The sequence below is a fragment of the Lissotriton vulgaris genome, chromosome 5, assembly GCF_964263255.1.
Source record: "Lissotriton vulgaris chromosome 5, aLisVul1.2, whole genome shotgun sequence".
Classification (NCBI taxonomy): domain Eukaryota; kingdom Metazoa; phylum Chordata; class Amphibia; order Caudata; family Salamandridae; genus Lissotriton; species Lissotriton vulgaris.
Genome location: NC_141693.1, coordinates 417,809,834 through 417,828,976, shown reverse-complemented (window position 1 = coordinate 417,828,976; position 19,143 = coordinate 417,809,834). Strand labels below are relative to the sequence as shown.

At 44.1% G+C, this 19,143-nt stretch overlaps 1 protein-coding gene across 1 annotated transcript in view; it reads left to right on the top strand.

Annotated features, from left to right (window-relative positions):
* Positions 1-19,143, top strand: part of FRMPD2 (FERM and PDZ domain containing 2) — a 603,077-nt gene that overhangs the window by 473,333 nt on the left and 110,601 nt on the right. The window contains exon 34 of the mRNA XM_086921788.1: positions 12,725-12,886. Coding sequence (XP_086777914.1) covers positions 12,725-12,886 — 162 coding nt within the window. The remainder of the gene's footprint in view (positions 1-12,724; positions 12,887-19,143) is intronic.

The window sequence follows — 19,143 nt, the reverse complement described above, 5'->3', positions numbered from 1 at the left end:
GCCTTTTGCCCTCCTTTGTGTTCTGGTGCTGGCTGACCTTTAACTGATACGGTGCCTGAGTCTTCCAGGAACCTGTTACTGTGCCCTTTTCTGCGGGCTTGCCTTGTTTATTGAATGGAGACGCTATTTGACTAATAGCACGTATTAACTTTCCATATTTCTCCAAGAGAGTTTTTTATTCTTGTCTATTAAGGACATTTAATAGTTGCCTTTCAATTTATTTATTGCCATTTTCACTGTTGAAGACCATGCAATCCTTTGATTATTCTTACAGTATATTTTTTCACTATTGCTCCGTTCTTCCCTCAATTCCATGGAATGGAATAAAGTCAGCGGTGGCTGCTATAAACAAAGGGTTGTGGGGCGGTGGGGTCGCGCATAAGGCATCGTGGGGTGGGTGAGTTAGAAATATAATATTTAAAAAACACATACCTTTTACTGCCAGCAACCTCCTGAGTCATGTCACCGTCCCTCCTCTTCCTACCTGGTCCCAGCAGCCCCTGGAATAGACTCCCTGTCCATTCCTTGCGCGATTGATCTGAGCGAGCAGGAAAGATGCCCTGCGCAGACAAGGGAGTCTTTGGGGTTTCTCCAGCCCAGCAGCTCAATGCAGGTACGCTGGAGAACACCTAAGTGTGCATGTGTTTTTTGGTCAGCCTGAGACGGCTGGCCATGCACACACAAGCACTTAGGGAGTGGAGTGAACATAGCACTCCTCCTACCCTCTCCCATGCCTTGGCCCGCCTCTCCCAACAGCGCTGACTAAGAGCCGGCAAATGCTAAATAAAACTATGCAAGTACATTGTTTTATTTTATTTCTGAATTAGGATGTGGAAGCTGTGCTGGCCGTCAGAAAGTGCTCTTTAACGTGGCTGCTTGGGCTGCGCAAACCAGGAAAAAGGGCCGCAGCACAAGAAGCAGTGTAAAGGAGCACTTTGTGGACATCCATGCACAGTGTGCCATTCACCATGTGGTGTATTGCACATGGTGCGTAGATGTGCATGGCAGCACTACATGTGCATCCAGGGCCACTTTACATTGGCCCGAAAGGGACAGGGTACCTGTTTGGGATCCCCAAAGTCCATTCCTGCCAAGAAAAGCCTGTTGGAAAGGGACATCGTAATCCCAACGACGGGTCCGAGACAGGCACCTCCGCCATTCAGGGATTGCGATTCTAACCACCACCCCGTAGGGATCCCTGATCCCGACAGAGGCGGCGGTCTCCGCTCCGACAGACAAGGGTCTCACATCCTGCATCATAATGCAGCGGTTGGACCAAAGGGCTGTCTGTTTGTCAGACCGCCGCCGACTGCCAGTTGGTGGCAGTCCCACCGACATCCGAATAAGACCCTAAGTTCTTCAACATGTAGCGTGCACAAAAAATATTAGTTATGCAGCCAAGAGAAAGTTTGAGGTGGGGGTGGAGGTAGCAAAGGAAACACAGTGTCAAGGAAAACTGTTGAAAATAAATTAGGAAGGCATGCAGAGAATGGATAGATCATCTTAGACTATTTGAGTATAGGCAGCATGCATCCAGATAACACACGGAGGGGTATAAATGAGACTGTCTTCTTTCATGGCTAATATGCCTTACCCATTAGAGTACTTATGGTACCCCTCTCACACTACACAGGTTGAAATTTAGGGTATTTGTAAATACTTTAGAACTGAACAAACTTTCATCTTTCATCTTTGCAGATGGAGGAGCTCAAAGTTCCTGTAGAGGCCGAAAAGATCACAAATGCAATAGAGGACATAGACACGCTTAAAAATCTTGGCATTGATGCTCTCCCTTGTGAAGATTATAAGGCACTCAAGGGCTCTTTCAGTCCATCTAGATGGTGTTATACAAATAGGGCTCCTTGCTGGCATCTGCAAGGTTGGTCATGTTAGTGTCGCTCAATAAACCATGCTGACTCCCAGATGTCTCATCCGATAGTCCCCTGTTTATGCTCAGTTTAGATTATACATCGTGGGTAAACTAATAGCATATAGCATACCATCATTTCAACAGGGGATGTATGACGTACAACGCGTACTTTTACAACGCATGCCTTTACAATGTATTTTTTAAAACGCAAAATCCTTTACAACGCATTCCATTACAACGCATGCCATTACAACAAATTGTCTAAAAACTACCATTACAAGGCATTCCATTACAACGCATTCCATTACAACGCATACTACCTTTACAACGCATACCATTACAATGCATACCATTACATTAGATGTATTGGATAGTGTAGGGGTAAAAATTACTGTTCTAACTCCAGGGGGTGCAACAGTAGGGTAAGTGTTGGATAGTGTAGGGGTAAAAATTACTATTCTAACTCCAGTCGGTGCAACAGTAGGGTAAGTTTTGGATAGTGTAAGGGTACTATGCTTTGTGATGGTATGCGCTGTAATGGTATGCGTTGTAATGACTGCGTTGTAATGACATGCGTTGTAGTGGTATGCGTTGTAGTGTCATGTGTTGTAATGGTTGCGTTGTAATGGCATGCGATGTAATGGATCTTGTGTTGTAAAAGTTTCGTTGTAATGGTAGTGCGTTGTAAAAGTTGCGTTTTAAAGGTTGTTTCCCTTCAACAGGTGCATACAGTCCAATCAGGCTTTATACTAGGGCTGGGCGAAATTTCAATTATGTTAGCATAATTCCTGTGATTTCGGGAATTTTAATTTATATCTGTTATTTGAAATTTCTAAAATTGTGATATTAAGCCAGGATGCACAACTACGCTGGCTTTCAGTTATAGCACGGGAGTGCGAGAACAACACGAAAAAAAAGAACGGGAGCTGTTTTAATGTGAAATGCATCGTCGTGTCAAAAATTCACGGGTGTTAGTTTACTAACATATTGCATATGGTCTGCTGAGGTGCACAGATTCCCTTCACAATAATCTATATTTTGTCTAGGACATTGGGATCGCTTTCGTATCAAATGTTGTTAGAATTTTGAAATAAACATATAATAAAGCTAAAGATAATGCCGCAACAGCAGGGTTTTTCTTTCATTACACACAATGCAGTATTGCTTTTCCTTCCTTACCACTTAAATTGCTTTTCCTCTGCTGCACAATTTAGTCACCCGTGTCGCGTTTTAGTCATCCATTTTTGCATAATTTCACTGGCTCTATTTATAAGGATGTGAGTTTGTCAGTATGGTGGATCAGCATTTATGACATGGGCTTGGAATTTTTATATAATGGAGTAACATTTGTTGTTATTTTGAGGAATTGTCCGGAAGAATAGACGAGAAAGACTAACTATGGGCTTGTCATGCATTGTTTAATATCCACACCCTTAAACATGGATTTATAAAAATGTTGAGGTTAAAAGGTTTCTTGCTGTACCCTTAGTGCAACTTAAGGATGTGCAGGCTGGACCCAGGCCCTGAGTCAACTAGAAGTGTTTGTGGATATGGAATGAACAATTACAAGTTTCACGCTTTTTTCCATGCTCTACAGTTGTAGATAAGATTTCGCAATACCAGAGGTGATACTGCATCTGTTTCCTATTGACTAGGAGGCTGGGCCTTTGTTCAGACCTGTAACCTTATTCCTATAGTTCTTCTTTTACTCTTCTTGCTAGCTGTGGGCAATTAGTCATCACACACACACACACACACACGCACACATGCATGCACGCACACACACACACTCTCTCTCAAGTATCAATATCCAAGCAAGGTTGTTACTTTGAAATTAAATGCCTATTCAATAAGCACTTTAGAATTGAAGTGCAGTGAATAAGAGCAGGACTGAAGAAAGTATGAAGTCCTGGGACATAACTGTTTGAAGTATCTTTCCTGCTAGAGCCATGTTCTTGGTCCATGGATCAATTCAATTCAATTCAATTCAAAAGCTTTATTTCGACAGCTTGTCATAAAAGCATTGAACACCCTATCTATACAACAATAAATACTAAGCTAAAAATACAATCAAGTAGTAAAAATCACATTAAACTGATTAAGCTGTCGCTTCATATTAAGCAATTAAACAAGACACATAATTAAAAAAACTTTTTACATCCATACATCTTAATTAATTGATCTGGGAAACATGAAAATCACATTATGTTTTCTAAGTCTCTGCTTGCTAAAGTGCGAGTGCGTATAATCCATGCCCACCCTAAGAATTTTGCTACTGCAATTGCTAAGTGGGGGGAACAGTCAGATTCCAATATTCTGAGCGCCACAAGACACCTACGTGTCCCCAAATTCTGACACGCTTGTTTTATCCACCTTTTTCTTGGGCGAGCATTGAGGGGGCAGACAAACAAAAAGTGCGGAACATCCTCTACTGGGACTTTACAATGGTGGCATTTGTTGAACTTATTCGGTAACCACTTTTGAGTGAAGACATTAAGAGGCAAAGTACCAATTCTAAATTGTAGATATAATTTCCTGTCCATAACTTTTGTAATAAAGTCCCAGTATGCTTCACAAGACGGGGTCGATTTTAATTTCTAGAAATCGGCAGGTTAGTTTAGAATTTGAATTGGAACACAAAATAGATTCCCAAATCATATCCCAATACATTTTTTTAAGGGTCTCCTTGGGAGGAAAGGCAGTTATATCTTTGTTGGTCCAGAGGTGATTAAGATGAAGCTTTGCCAACAGCCTCCGAATTTCTTTGCACCATTCAATAGTGTGAAATCGGTCACACTTGATAATGTCCATAAGTGCAGAAGCATAGTGGCCTAGCTCAGGCGTCGTCATAATCCGCCTCCAGAATAGTAATGGGCGCAACCGAGCCAGGTCCTCAATCTTTTTCCTTCCCAATTCAAACATTAGAGGAACGATTGGAGTGCTCTGTGGGGCACCAACCAGGCGCCGTAGGAACTTTATTTTATATTTATTTTATTTTTTGCATTTGTATGGCGCGCAGCTACCCAACAAGGGTTTCCCGGCCAAGGTCAATTCCTTCAGGTTAGCAAAACCCCACAATTCTGAGCCATATAAACAAGCACTTACCACCTTCATACTATAAATCTCTAGGGCTGGAGATATAGGTTTAGTTAATGAGGTTTTGTGTTTGAGTGCTACAGCACCTGCTAATTGATGGAACTTCAAAACTGCAGTGTCTATATGGGTCTTCCATTTCATGTTGCCCTGCATGGAAATTCCTAAATATGTAAAAGCGTCAACCTGCTCCAGAGCAATCCCATTGTAGGTAATTACGCCCTTGAATGCTTTAGATGGGTTCATGCACATAAACTTTGTCTTGGACGTATTTAGCTCTAAACCCCGATCCTGGCATAATTCCCCAAAAGCGTTTATTGCCTTTTGGAGGCCACTAGGGGTTCGCGAGACCAGCAGCGTATCATCAGCAAACATAAGTACTGGGACACGAACCCCGTCTAATATTGGGGCATATGTAGGGGATTTCATTAAGTAGTCTACTCTGCCATTTATGTATATTGAAAACAAGGTGGGGGCCAGGACACATCCCTGTCTAACCCCACACTCTACAGGGAATGGATCAGTTACTTCGCCCTGGGCCCCCCATCTAATCCTGGCATAGTTATGTTCGTACATACGAACTAACAGTGTAAGTAATTCGGGACTGATGCCTACTTCTGCAAGGACACTCCACAATTTTTGCCGTGGAACTAAGTAAAAGGCTGACTTCAGGTCAACAAATACAGCATACAACGGGCCGTCACTCAAGGTCACGTTTCTCCAGTATAAAGCTAGAAAGTAAAAGACCTGATCAATGGAGCTTGTTAGTGGGCGAAACCCTGCCTGAAAGGGAGATAAGATTTCCCTCTCAGTTATCCAGGCTTGTAGTTTGTTTTGCACTAAGCGCCCCATCAGCTTTTGTGCAGAATCAATGAGACTGATCGGTCTGTAATTACTCGGTAGTGCCTTGTCCCCTTTTTTAAAAACTGGAATAATTTCCGCTCCCTTCCAGGACTTTGGAATTGGGGCACCCTGGGCGAGTGAGTTGGCTAGCCACATGAAGTATTGGCACCATGAGTCCCGGTCACTTAAAAATACATCGGCTGGGATTCCGTCCATACCTGGCGCTCTACCACCAGTCACCCCATCTAGTGCAGTGTTCACATCGCCTAAGGTGAACAATTCCCCTTTAAAAAAAAACATGGGGGGCGATTCACACAGGCAGAGATCTTGTTTACATGCATACTGTGGCTTAAAAAAATCTACCCATGAATTATTTGCAACATTGTTTTGGGGGCGCTCTGCTACCCCCCCTCTATCCCATTTAACAATTGCCCAGAATTCTTTTTGGTTCTTGGATGCACATGCAAACTTTAAGTCAAGCCAATGATTTTCGTCCCATTTCCTTTTTGCTTTAATTTGGGCCTTTCTATAAACATCCCTGGCTATCCTCACCCCTACTGGATTTCTATTCCTAAGTTCCAAGATGAGTTTCTGACGGGCACTTCTGCACGATTGGTCATACCACCCCTGTCTGGGAGGTGGCTTAGCCGCCTTGTTTTTGCTTACTGATTTTAAAAAGAACCCTTGCAGTTTGGAAAAGAACTCATTATGAGCTACTTCCATGAATTTAGTAAAGTTAGGTTTGGTGGAATGTTGTTTTATGGTGGCTACCTCAGTGACTACTACTTGCTTAAGGTCTTCTAAAGTCTCTTGCCTTTCTACCAATTTGGCCCACCTTACGTGCCGCTGGTTATTAGAAGAAACTATATCCAGGGTCACTGCATCCCTCTCCTGGCATGGGTTTGATGGCTCCTTAGTACATTGAAGAACCATACAAAGTGGGTTATGGTCACTTTCCAATCGTGGTATGATGCTCATGTCTAGGAGCCTATGCCAGTCCCTCACGTCCACCAGAAAATAGTCTATTCGGCTCTTCGCCCTTTCATTATCAAATGCGTAGCTCCCCTGTTGGTCCGATGGGGTACGCCCATTTGCCGCTCTGAGCCCCCTTGCTAGGCACATACTCTTAACTTGGATTGCCACATCCGTCCATCTCCTGACCAATGGCAAGTCTAGTTGGGGCACTCCCCATTTACTATCTTCCTCTATAGACAGAGTACAATCCTCCTGACCCAGAGGTTCGAAGGTGGTATTCAGGTCGCCTCTCACCATAATGGATAGGTTCGGTGAAAGCTGTTCAAGTTCATTGTCTAGGGCTGTTATCACCTCAGATATCTTCCCCCCTGGAGCTCCCCTGGCATATATGTTAAAAATGGCTGTCCCTTGGCCATTTGCCCAAGTGATCGTAATGGACAGTATGTCATTGGATTTTAGGATTCTTTCCTGGATCTTACAATGCAATGATTATCTGACCCAGATTAACAATCCTCCTGACGGCCGCCCTTTCGGGTTCTTTTGTGCTGGGACGAAAAAGTTTAGATATCCAAGTTGGAAAACTGGGCTTAATGCCCAGGTCTCCTGGAACAAAATTATGTCATACTGATCTATAAACACACACCATTCCGGGGAGGCCAGTTTGTTTGCTATTCCAGCAAGATTCCATGAAAGGAGGGTTAATCTTCCATTATTTAAATCTAGGTTATTTAGATCCAGGGATGGCATTAGATCACAGCCAGAGGGCTCTACTCCTCTATTTAGTAGTGGGCTATGAGTTCTATTATCAATAGGATTGCTAAAGTCGGCCGTGGTAATCCCACCTCGATGTTCCACCAATGTGTTCACAATCCTCCTTTCCAAGGCGTCCTGGTCAATCCCACCTTCTATTATGTGGTCTTCTACCCTGCTATCAGGCCAAACTACATTAACTGTCCTTCTCTTGTCTCTAGTAGATCTTTTGTTATTGAGCGTGGTAGTATTTAGATGTTTAAAAGCTTCAGGCCTATGAAGTCAGTCACAATCGTTTAGATTTGAGAGTGCCGAAAACCTATTTTCAAGAGACACACCCCAGCTACTATACGGACAACTCCTATTCCCCTTGTTGGCCACAGTATTCCATTTTGTTCTTAATATTGTGGGATTTGAGATGTTACCTCGCCTGGTATAGAAAAAATCCAGTGTTAATGGGATAATCTCAGCTGTTCTTCGTTGGGGAGGGTATATATTGGACAGAATGTTCGGAAGGACGTCCGGGCCTGAAAAGTGCAGCACCACACAATCACCGCTAAATTTTTTGTTACTGCTTCCAATCCATTCAACCCTTCTTGCCTTAACTATCTCCTCTGCCAACTTTTGCCTACCCCCAGGTGAGAACGCCATATTTTGAGTTAGCCAGTGCAACGCATTACTTATCAGCGAAGGTGCAGATTCTATCTGGCCAGGTTTCAAATGGGGGACATTAGCCAACACCAATACCAGGGGGGAAGCCTCGACAATAAGTTCTACAGGGCCTTTCTCTGTACAATATGTGGAGTGCTTATCCCTTGATGACAAAGAGCCCCCCTCCGCTAAGTTCTGTCCCCCTTCTGCCTGTAAAATTGTCCCAGGTGGCAGGGAAGTTACGCTCTCTCCTCCCCCTGACAAATGATCTGTAGGAGCTATTTTAGGCTCTAACCTAGATACTACTTGGATTGGGATGTCTCCCACTTCATCTAGGGTCTTTTTTAATAATCCCCCTAATCTATGGACCTCCTCAGTTAGTTGGTCGATCTTATCAAGCAATGGTTGTGTGATGGCTTTTATCTTGATGTCCAACAAGTTTACTATTCTCTTGAGGTGGTCTTCGTCCAGGTGTGATTTTCCCCCGTTTGACCCCCGACCATCTACTGTATCAATCTTAGTGGGTGGGGTATTTGGTTTCTTTTTGCTTGAGCGCAGCCCACCACGCTTTGATTGACCCTTGTCCCCCCCTCTAGATGCTCTTGGTGCAGGTACAGGTGCCGGAGGCTCATCCTCAATTTGTACTATTTCCTCTTCGGGTGTAATCTCCGTGTCAGTCTCAGCTATTGCCTCTATGAGTTGTGTTAGTGTGTCATTAACAGGCTGGTCCTGTAACGCGGGATCTTGGCTAATGTCTGGCTCAAGTGTATTAACAAGGATGTCTCCCACCACGGTGGGGGTGGCGGTTGGAGATATACTCAGGCCCAGAGAGGAGCTTCTATCATTATTAATTTTAGTGACCACCTGGACCAGATAATTATCCATTTGTGTTTGATACTAGGGGGGGTCTTTATTTTAGACATAGCGAGTGAAAACCACTAATAGCCCTCTCCTAATTATTCTTAATGAGTGGCAATAGAACAAGAAAATCGTATATTAACAGATCTTATTGCAAATTTAGTAATAGCTTAAACTACAGCAGCAACATTTTTTATCAAGCTCAACTCACAATAATGTTTAAGCAGAGTTACTGGCCCAGTCCATTCACGGCCAGTCTTGGACTGTCTTAGACTGTCCGCCCTTTGTCCGGGCTTCGTCCGGGCGTCCCGCTCGCGTCCTGCGTTGCGGGCGGACCCCAGCTTTCTAGCGCCTCCAGGCGCAAGATGGTGACGCGCTCACTCAGCCAATGAGGGGAACCTCTATACTGACCTATATTTCTTTACATCTGAGCATTAAAGTCTCTACAAGGTTACAATTATGATGCTGCATAAGAACAAGAGATAATTCATTAAGACATGGAATGTATATTTGATTTCTTTCATTTATTTTATATCTTTTGCATAACAAATTCTTTTTTTCTTCATTTTCTAGTGATCATTTTATCAAAGTTACAAAACAGTGACATGGTAACATATGTATATATAATTAAAAAATGCATGGTTGGATCATGTCTAAACACAAACCCCTAAGCAATACACATAAAATAACTTTCACTCATACCTTCATTCATACAAATTCAAACTTTCATACCCATTATTCTAACACTACTGACAATAACAGCGCCAAAGCAGTGCCCCCTGGGAAACCGAGTTTCTCCACACAGCGGCCGCAGATGTAGGTAGCGCGGCGGTGGGAGAACTCAGCGTTGGAAACCAGTGTCCAGCGGTGAGCAATTAGGAGCTGTAGTGTTTGCCCAGAGGTCCGGTCGAAACTAGGTTGCCCAGCAGTGTTTCCAAGAAATGCCTGGATGGTCGGGCGGACCCCAGCTTTCTAGCGCCTCTAGGCGCAAGATGGTGACGCGCTCATTCAGTGCCAAAGCAGTGCCCCCTGGGAAACCGAGTTTCTCCACACAGCGCCCGCATATGTAGGTAGAGCGGCGGCGGGAGAACTCGGCGTTGGAAACCAGTGTCCAGCGGTGAGCAATTAGGAGCTGTAGTGTTTGCCCAGAGGTCCGGTCGAAACTAGGTTGCCCAGCAGTGTTTCCAAGAAATGCCTGGATGGTCGGGCGGACCCCAGCTTTCTAGCGCCTCCAGGCGCAAGATGGTGACGCGCTCACTCAGCGCCAAAGCAGTGCCCCCTGGGAAACCGAGTTTCTCCACACAGCGGCCGCAGATGTAGGTAGCGCGGCGGGAGAACTCGGCGTTGGAAACCAGTGTCCAGCGGTGAGCAATTAGGAGCTGTAGTGTTTGCCCAGAGGTCCGGTCGAAACTAGGTTGCCCAGCAGTGTTTCCAAGAAATGCCCATGGATCTTTTCTGATCCATTCTGCTCTCCGGTTTTTATAGGTGTTAATGGGAACATGCTATTCTATGGGAATTCAGTCTCACGAAGGTGCCCCAGTAATATTGAAGATCACACAGTAGTATCTGATGGCCCTATCAGGATCTACCTGTCCCAGTTCTATTCTGTTGCCCCCTATCCCTTGACGGGTGTTTTGGGAGTCTTTTCGAGTTACTTCTAGAAATAACCCTAAGTCAAACACGTTTATTTAAAATGTTAATGAAAGTCAGTTTATGCCAATTCCTTCTATCCAGACACCCATTAAGTGGTTGCTTTAGTGGAATAGTGTCTCACTGTATCTTTGGGCTGGGAACAATTGTTGCACATTGTACTGGGACTGATATCTGATGAACTGCCCATTACAGTCTAAAAACCTCATGTCCCTAGTGTACACGGATATCGGGTTTTCTTTCCATTAATGTGAGTGGCAGTACATCTAAAATAGCTCTATCTTTTGAATTTCTGCTTTCAGTTGAAAACTGCAAATGGTGCCTGGCTGCAAGAGGCTGATACTCTTTTATGACCAGAAATGCATATTTAAAGAGCTAACTACGGGTGGAGTTTCAAGAAGTTCCATTTGCATTGAGATCTAGATAGAGCTACACATACTCCTACACTGCAGTGTCTAGAAATAAACAGACAGTTCCGAAAAAAAGACTTCTGGAAAACATCTTCAGAAATCCCAGCACAGCTCTGAGGATTTTATTTAGGGCTGTGCTGTAAAAATAGAGTAATCGGAGCAGTTTCCAGGTGGAGGTGGCATCCAAGTATACTAAGCAGGTAATATTGCTGAATGTCTCAAGAGGCGCCAAAGTATTTTCCAGTTCCAATTTAAAGATTAGTCTGCCATTGAACAGGCATGGAAGTTCCTGGTTGCACATGTAGCCCACTTTCTGTGGTAAGCCCTCAAGATACATTATAACCCTCATTCCATAAGTGGATAGTCCATTGCATACATCAGTGAGTCCATCTACCGTCAGGCAGCATGGACTGAAAATTATTCTTTGCCAAATGGCCACCAGCAAAGTCTCCAATTGGCAGGAAAAACCTGGCGGGGAGAGACAGTACCCATCCGCACAGGCACACAGATGAGACTGGATATTCATGAAAATGTGCCCCAAGAAAGTTGACATTGGGTGACGAGTGAATGAACTGTCAAGTTAGTATTACTTAGATAGTTGTGAAATGCTTAACAGTTTTCTAAATAAACCTACCTTGTGCTGACCTACTTTTTAGCAGTATGCCTGGTAGCCTCAGTGGAAGTCCTTGAGAGATGTAAGATGCGGTGAATCTTGTGCCGTGTCTGGCAACCATGGAAGAGGGGCAATCGATGCTGGATCCCTCTCTGTGTAGCAACATCCCCCTACCTGCAGAAGTATTTTTCCAGATAGTGCGCTGAACTCCAGAACAACAGGGGCTGGTTTGACTGGAAAGGGAAGTGTTAAGCCTTGTTCGCAGCAGCCCAGACAGAGAAGTATTACTTTGTGTAACTCGTCAACCAGGCATTCTCACCCTACCTGCTTAAATGCCACTTGACTCACCAGGTAGTTTATTTTTGGAATGATAGCCCACAATTGTAGCACATGATAAGGTTGTCTTTAAACATGGCATCACCGTGATTAATTTGAATATATTCTGGGGAAGGCTTATTTAGATACTTTGAAGCACCTCCTTGATTTAAATATACAGAGCTCACTCCTCAGCTGGGCCCAAAAAGAGGAACATCTGTGGGTAAAATCAAGTGAGCTTTGTACCATACTTGGTCCAGTACAATGGCAGCTTCAAAGTAATCTTTAAATGGTAGGAAGGTAAATAAGGAATGGGGAAGGAGAAGGGTAGAGACAGGAGAACACACAGAAACGCAGGAAGGAAACTTTTATGCTCAGCAGTCAATGACAATGGAAAGAGGAATTGAAAGCCAGAAGTGGCTTGTATGAGAATCTTCAAGATCTGATTGGAATCTATGTAATGAAGATATGAAATACATCATGGGTTAGGACCTGTTAATGTGATGGGAAAGCACATGATGTGATTGTGCTTAGTATAACGAAGTTAGAAAACACACCATGTGAATAGCTATCTCACTACCTTCTTCCAAAGTTGTCTCTGTATAGTTCTGTGTTTCCCGTGAACCTATTCACTTTATATCTTCTCTTTGTATTGTTTTGTAAGACGTGAATGTAACTCTTTATGCTCTTCTACAGGGCCGCATAATGAGTATTAACCTGGACAAGCCACTGAATGGCAGTTTGGGATTTGCACTGACTAGCAAAAAAATTGGAGGATCCTTCCTAATCAAAGCCATCAGCCCCGGAAGCGTTGCTGACGTGGACGGGAGACTACAAATAGGTGACCTATTACTGCAGGTAAAGAAATATTTGCACTTCCTACACTCATCCTGTACCCCTTGCAAAGCTCCAGTTTTCCATTAATGTTCACTGCTTGAGCTGCAGTTTTGAGGTCCGGATTCTCGATGAATGGTTTCTTTTTTCTGAGATAGCTGAGTCGAAAGTGGGCATTTTTAGTCAACATATTGATGTGTGTTTGGGTATTACGGTTCTTATCCAGTGTGGTTCCAAGTGATTTGATAGATGCCACCAGAATCGGCGTACAATTTAGAGCAGTGATCGTCTTGGTCCACTCCTTTATCACCAAGAGTTTTTGGGGGGGGGGAATTAGAAGGAATTCAGTATTTTGCGAGTTTAGCTTGAGGAAGTTAGTTGTTAGCCAGTGGAAGGTCTTTCCAAGAGCTTGATTCATCATCTTGATCTCTTCGATGGAAGTGATCTTGATGTACAACTGACTGTCATCCGCATACATGTGATATTCGCCTACTGTAATAGTTCGGTTAGGGGTTCGACACAAAGGTTGAATAGCGTGGGGGATAAAGTTGAGCCTTGTGGTACCCCTTGTAGATTAGGGGATGAGGGAGAAAGATTTTTATTCACCATAAACCTTTGCGGTCTGTTTTCCAGAAAGTGTTTGAACCATTGAAGGACTGTGCCTGATAGTCCCACCCTGTTTTCTATTCTTTCTAGGACTTTATCGTGATTAACGGTATTGAAAGCAGACGAGAGGTCGAGCAGGACTAGTAGACAGGTTTCATTACGGTCGAGCAGGTGTAGGGCATCGACCACTATATGAAGAACTGCTGATACTGTGCTCTGCCCAGGTCTGAAACCTGATTGGCAGTCGTCCAGTAGCTTGACATCTGTGATGTTTTGGTTTAATTGTTGCTGAACACATTTATTTCAAAACCTTGACTAGCATGGAAATGTTGGTTATTGGTTGGAAGTTATTAGGGTCCGAGGGGTTTTCTCTAGGTTTTTTTAGGGTGGGGGTGACTACCAATTTTTAGACAATCCGGGATGTGACCTTGCGAGGAAGAAGCATTGATGATGTAGGTCCAGAGAAGGGAGATGATTTTGTAGATGGGAGATAGACAATATGAGGGGAGAGGGTCATTGAAGTGGTTATTAGGTTTGATAGTCCATAAGGGTTTTGTAATATCACTGAGATCGTAAAGTTTGAAGGTTGACCAACGAGAGTTATTTTTGGGCCTAAGCAGATCAGGTTGAATAGGATCTTTAACTTGAGAGTTCTTTAGTGTAGCTGAGTTGCTCTCAGCTGTCCTGAGCTTGTTTTTGAGGGAGTTGGCTTTAGCTGTGAAGAAATAAGAACATTCTTCACTCCTTAGCTGCGATTTCGAAGTCATGTGTGCGCTTTTGGCCAATTTGTTTGATTGTTGTTTTAACATTTCGAAGAGTTTCTTCGGTCTATATTTGGCATTGTCTAGTTCCGATCTGAAGAAGTCTTTTTTGGATTTTAGAATACTTTTGTTATAGAAGTTTCTAGACTTTCTTAGCAGTTTGAGTTGAAAGGGTGAGGGATGTTGTCTCCATTTCCATTTAGTTAGTGTCAGTTTACGTCTTTCTTCATTCAGGGCTCCATTGAACCACAGGTTTTTGTCTTTGTTCCGTATTCTTTTGAGTTTTGGTGGGGCTAAGTGGTCGAATAATTTGGTCGTCATGGACTTGTAGTGATCAGTGAGATCACTGACGTCTGACAAGTTATTAGGAGGAGTGAGTACTTTCTCACAGTGGGAAGCTAGATTGCTCCAGTTAAAAAATTTTTGTGTCTCTAATCCAATGTCTGGGCTTGATTTGCTGTGAAAAAGGTTTCTTTTTAGTGGAGGGTAGTTGGAAAGTAATAATGTAATGGTCTGACCAATCACATGGGATGATCAAGATAGATTCAACCATTTTTTCTTTAGAGATGATCCATCAAATGTAGCCCCTTTGGAATGGGTTGGTAGTGAACAGGCTTGGATCAGGGATTGGTCTGCTAGGAAGATTTTGATAGCATTGTTCTGCTTATCTAAGGGGTCTTCCCAATGAAGATTGAGGTTGCCTAGGAATATGTCATTGGAGCGAGGGGTCGAGTTAGTTGTAATTTCCATAAGTTGGTCTGTGAAAAAAGGGTTTTTACCTGGGGGATGGTAAAGTAAATGTAGTTTGTAAGGGTGGATATCTGAGGATTTTATGGAGAGCCCAAGGTATTCACAAGAATCAAGTGGAAATTGTTAGTGTTGAGCATATCTTTCAAAATGTGCGCTAGACCCTAACAAAGTGAGTGCACCATATTACATTGAATGTGCTTCCCACACGACAGCCGTGAACTGGTGCTGCCCTGATGGCAGCTCATTCAGTTGAAAAATGGAGCAGATTTGAAGTAGGCAACAACCAGTCTGCACTTTTAAGGAGGATTAGAGATCCTCTTGCAGGCTGGTGCAGTTAGTGATTGCACTAGCATGCAAGGGGATGCCTGGGGGTCCATACAACTCCCTTTCCCCCTTCTATAGTGCTGCCATCATGGGGCACACTGACAGTGCACCTCCTAACAGCTTCTCCACCTCTGTGCCCATGTCTATAATATGGCGTAGGCACAGAGGCAAAGGAATTCCCTCATTTGGATGGGCCACAGCCCTCTGGTGATAGCGCTGGCGATGTGTGTGAGCTAACGCTATCTGTATTACAAAAGGGGCCACACAAGAATTTAGGGCCCCTTCTGCAATACCAAAGTGCCTCAGGGGTGCACAAGGCCGGCGCTAATGCCCGTTGCGCAGCGCACCCGGGGCACTTCTGTAATATGCCCCTTTGGGTCCAATTTACTGGAGTGACCGAGGTGGAGTCTTCCCTAGGGGAGATGAACTAACCTTCTTTGGACGGAGGATAGGTATCCCTGGGTGACCCTCCTTGCAAAGGTGGAGATAAATGAAACCGAAACATAAGCTTTGGGTAGACTTGTGGGTGTATGCAGTCTCTAAGGTGAAGGAGTGCATTGGCAGTCCACGGAGACCCTATTTCTTCCAGGCCTGCTATTTGAGCATTTTGGCAGCAGACTGAGTGAAAGTCTCAGTGCTACTGGAGGTGAATTCAGTAACATAACCTCTGCCTCTGGAAATACAATGAGGCAGAGCATAGGCTGCTGGTAAGGAGTTCCATTATCTACTCCTCTTTCCACAATGACTAACAGGGAAAATAGGCATTTCTGGGGGATGGTATCCATACTGGAACAAGGGGAATTTAGCTTACCACAGGAAGCACCTGCCTTCTGGCGGAAGTATCCTTATAGGGTTTGGTGACAAATATAACCTATCAAGGCCTAACACCCTGCTCTCTTCATTCCAAATGTAAAAACAAGAGATCTACCCTGATTTATATAGATTGCATATCAAGCGTAAATTGGACGGGCAACCCATTCAGGGTGTTACAGTGGTTGGCAGCTGGATTCCTTTGTGAGGATTGTGATATATTATATGGTATGGTTTGTGAACTAACCATGTAATATATTTGCAATACTGTCTTGGGTCCAGTCATGCTCGTTTCTACAACCTTTAGCTCAACCCTGAGTAACTCTGGCTTCGAGAAGCAAGACTTAAATGAAAGAACTAGTGTAAAGCATTTAGAAGCACCAAACAACGAAATAAGAAAAGTCACACAACACAAAAGAAATCTGACACCAATTTATGAAAATGGATTGTATTTTTATGAATTTTTGGACACCAAGATGAGCAAAATCCACTGGAGGGTTTTGGGTATATAGATTTTTAAGTTAAACATAAATCTCAGCCTTTTAGTCCAAAGCACAAATACACATTGGTAACAGTGAAGTTTAGAAACTTTTAAAAGTTGGAAAGAGTTGTGTTTGACTTTTCCGGCACATGTGGGGTGGCCAAATTTGGCCACGAGAAAGAAGTCAGGGAGTATTTGGAGAGTTACCTAGTCACCAAAGCAGTTTGAAGTCCAGTTCAACACTTTACATCAAGACAGCCATAGACTTCATTGGAGTAGTCCTGGTGATGCAGGACTCTGAGGATGCTGAAAGATACTCTGGGTGCCGTGCGGTTGTTGGGGTGTTCCTGCAGCTTTTCCTTGGTCCATGGGTAAGGTGGGACAACTTCGGCCACAGGGATCGGCATCCCTCAATGTCCTCTTTGAGAGTGTAGAAGGCCATCTGTTGTTGGGCAAACGATCTCAGTACACAGCGGATCCAGTAGAATCCTTTGGTGAAGGCTGGTGTCCCTCTTTAGCAACTAGTCTGGCCATCGAGGGTTGGTCACTTGGGTCACCCAGCATCAGTCAGTGATGATTTGAAGAAAGCAGCTACAAACTTGCTGGTTAGGCTTCTTCAGCTTTGATGGCCCTGGTGCTGGTTCCAGGGAGTCAGCTGATTGACTCTTGGAGTCACATCTTGGGTCTGGGGCTCAGGAGCCACTTTTCCATGCCATAGGAGCTAAAAGCAATTCCCTTCTTTACTACCCCAAGGTGTGGCAGGTGCACTCCAGCAGACGGTGCAGCCTCTCTTGCCAGGTCCAGGGGTCAACAGGCAGTCCTTCTTTGGTCCTTTCTGCAGTCCCTTCATGGTCTGATATTCAGGGTGCCAAGGGTGCCATATTTATGCCCATAAAGTGCCAGGGGGTAATGTGGTCACTAGACAATGGGCAACCAGGATCCCTCGCACCCTGTGACAACCTCTGACTACATCTGGCATCGAGAAATCCCAGAGTGCACTACTCTGCCCTCTTTCAAGATGTCTGAACTCTTCATTGGATGTTAGGAGCTTTGAAGGTTTGAGCACTGGTCTCCCCTCTCTGTTCCCACTGCCAGCCTGTATACCTGAACAAAGTGGCAACCCTTCAGGAGTGAGAGCACAATTTGCCACCAAATGCAGCCTCCCCTTTGAAGCTCTCCTTTTGGGCCAACACCCTGAGGAACTTCCTGCAAGGGGGATGTAACACCCCTCTCTGTAGCAGCCTGTGAATCGTTCACACTACTGCCCAGGAGGGCCGAAGGCAGGGGGCCAGCAACTATGCGTGGCCACTAGGCAAACTAGGCAACAGAGTGGCAACTTTCTAAAAATTGCCTTTCCTTAAAAGTGACATCAAATTTGACTTGAGCATCAAGTTGGGTCTAATACCATGATTAATTTGATACCTTGAAGTACCCATGCAGACATTAGACTGACTGTCAGTCAGTAACTCTGTGTTAGCCAATGTGTCTACTAACTTTTCCATAGCAAAGATAACAATTTGGAAGGCTGCTGCTAGGACAAATTAAAATTATATGTCCTATTTGATAATATACAGCTCCCTGCCTTCGAGTTTTATAGCTTTCCTTAGGGGATGCTTATATATATATTGCTATGGTAAGTGGGGGATTTATCATTGGTTTAAATGGAAAAGTCGAACTAGCAGTTTTAAGACTGCTTTTTCAGGATGTAGTGGCAGGCTGGCACCTATTTTGTGCTTTGTCCCACCCAAGGTGGCACAACCAGTGCTACAGTCTTGTTGGTGGGAGAGGAGGGCACATTCTGTCTTACATGTCATGGGTATTCTTGGTACCAAATACTAAGGACTTGGGGGTAGCTACTTCAACATATATTTTATAATGGGTTAGAACACTGGCACTGAGGTCTGGTTAGCAGGACTTAGTACACTCTTAGAGTCGAAAAACCAGCAATCCAAAACATTGTGGGTGATCATGCATCAAAAAGATGCTTTTCCTTACACCCTTCTTCCATGCAAGGTGAATGAAATTCAACTAGTGCCTCTGTAGAATTTGTTGAGTAAGTTCAGTGATCCATATGTGAACCTCAAGACATATACTGATACTGATCTACAGGTGAGAAGAAGTGTTGGAGGCCTGATCTTTCATCCAGTGTGATAGCTTAATTTTTAATTTCAACCTGTGGCATAGTTAGAAATGATTTTCCGCTCCTCACCCTCAACAGAAAATGGGAGGTACCACAATAGTAGAACTGTTTCCCATCACTGATTCATTGTATGAGTCAACCTATGCCTTGTTTTCTGGAGTGGCAGATCACTAAATCCACTAAGAATGTTGGAAACCAGCTGTTCCAGCTTCTTCAGTCTCCCTATAGTGTCATAAATGAGAGGCACAACCAGGGCCGGACTGGCCATAGCGGGCACCGGGCAATCCCCTGGTGAGCCGCACGGGTGGGGGCCGGTTTCAGGACCTTTTTTGCAGCATTGCAAAATCGGCTGTAACAGAATAGGCCGAAAACCGGCCCTGGCAAAGAGCTCGGCGGCACCCCCAACCCA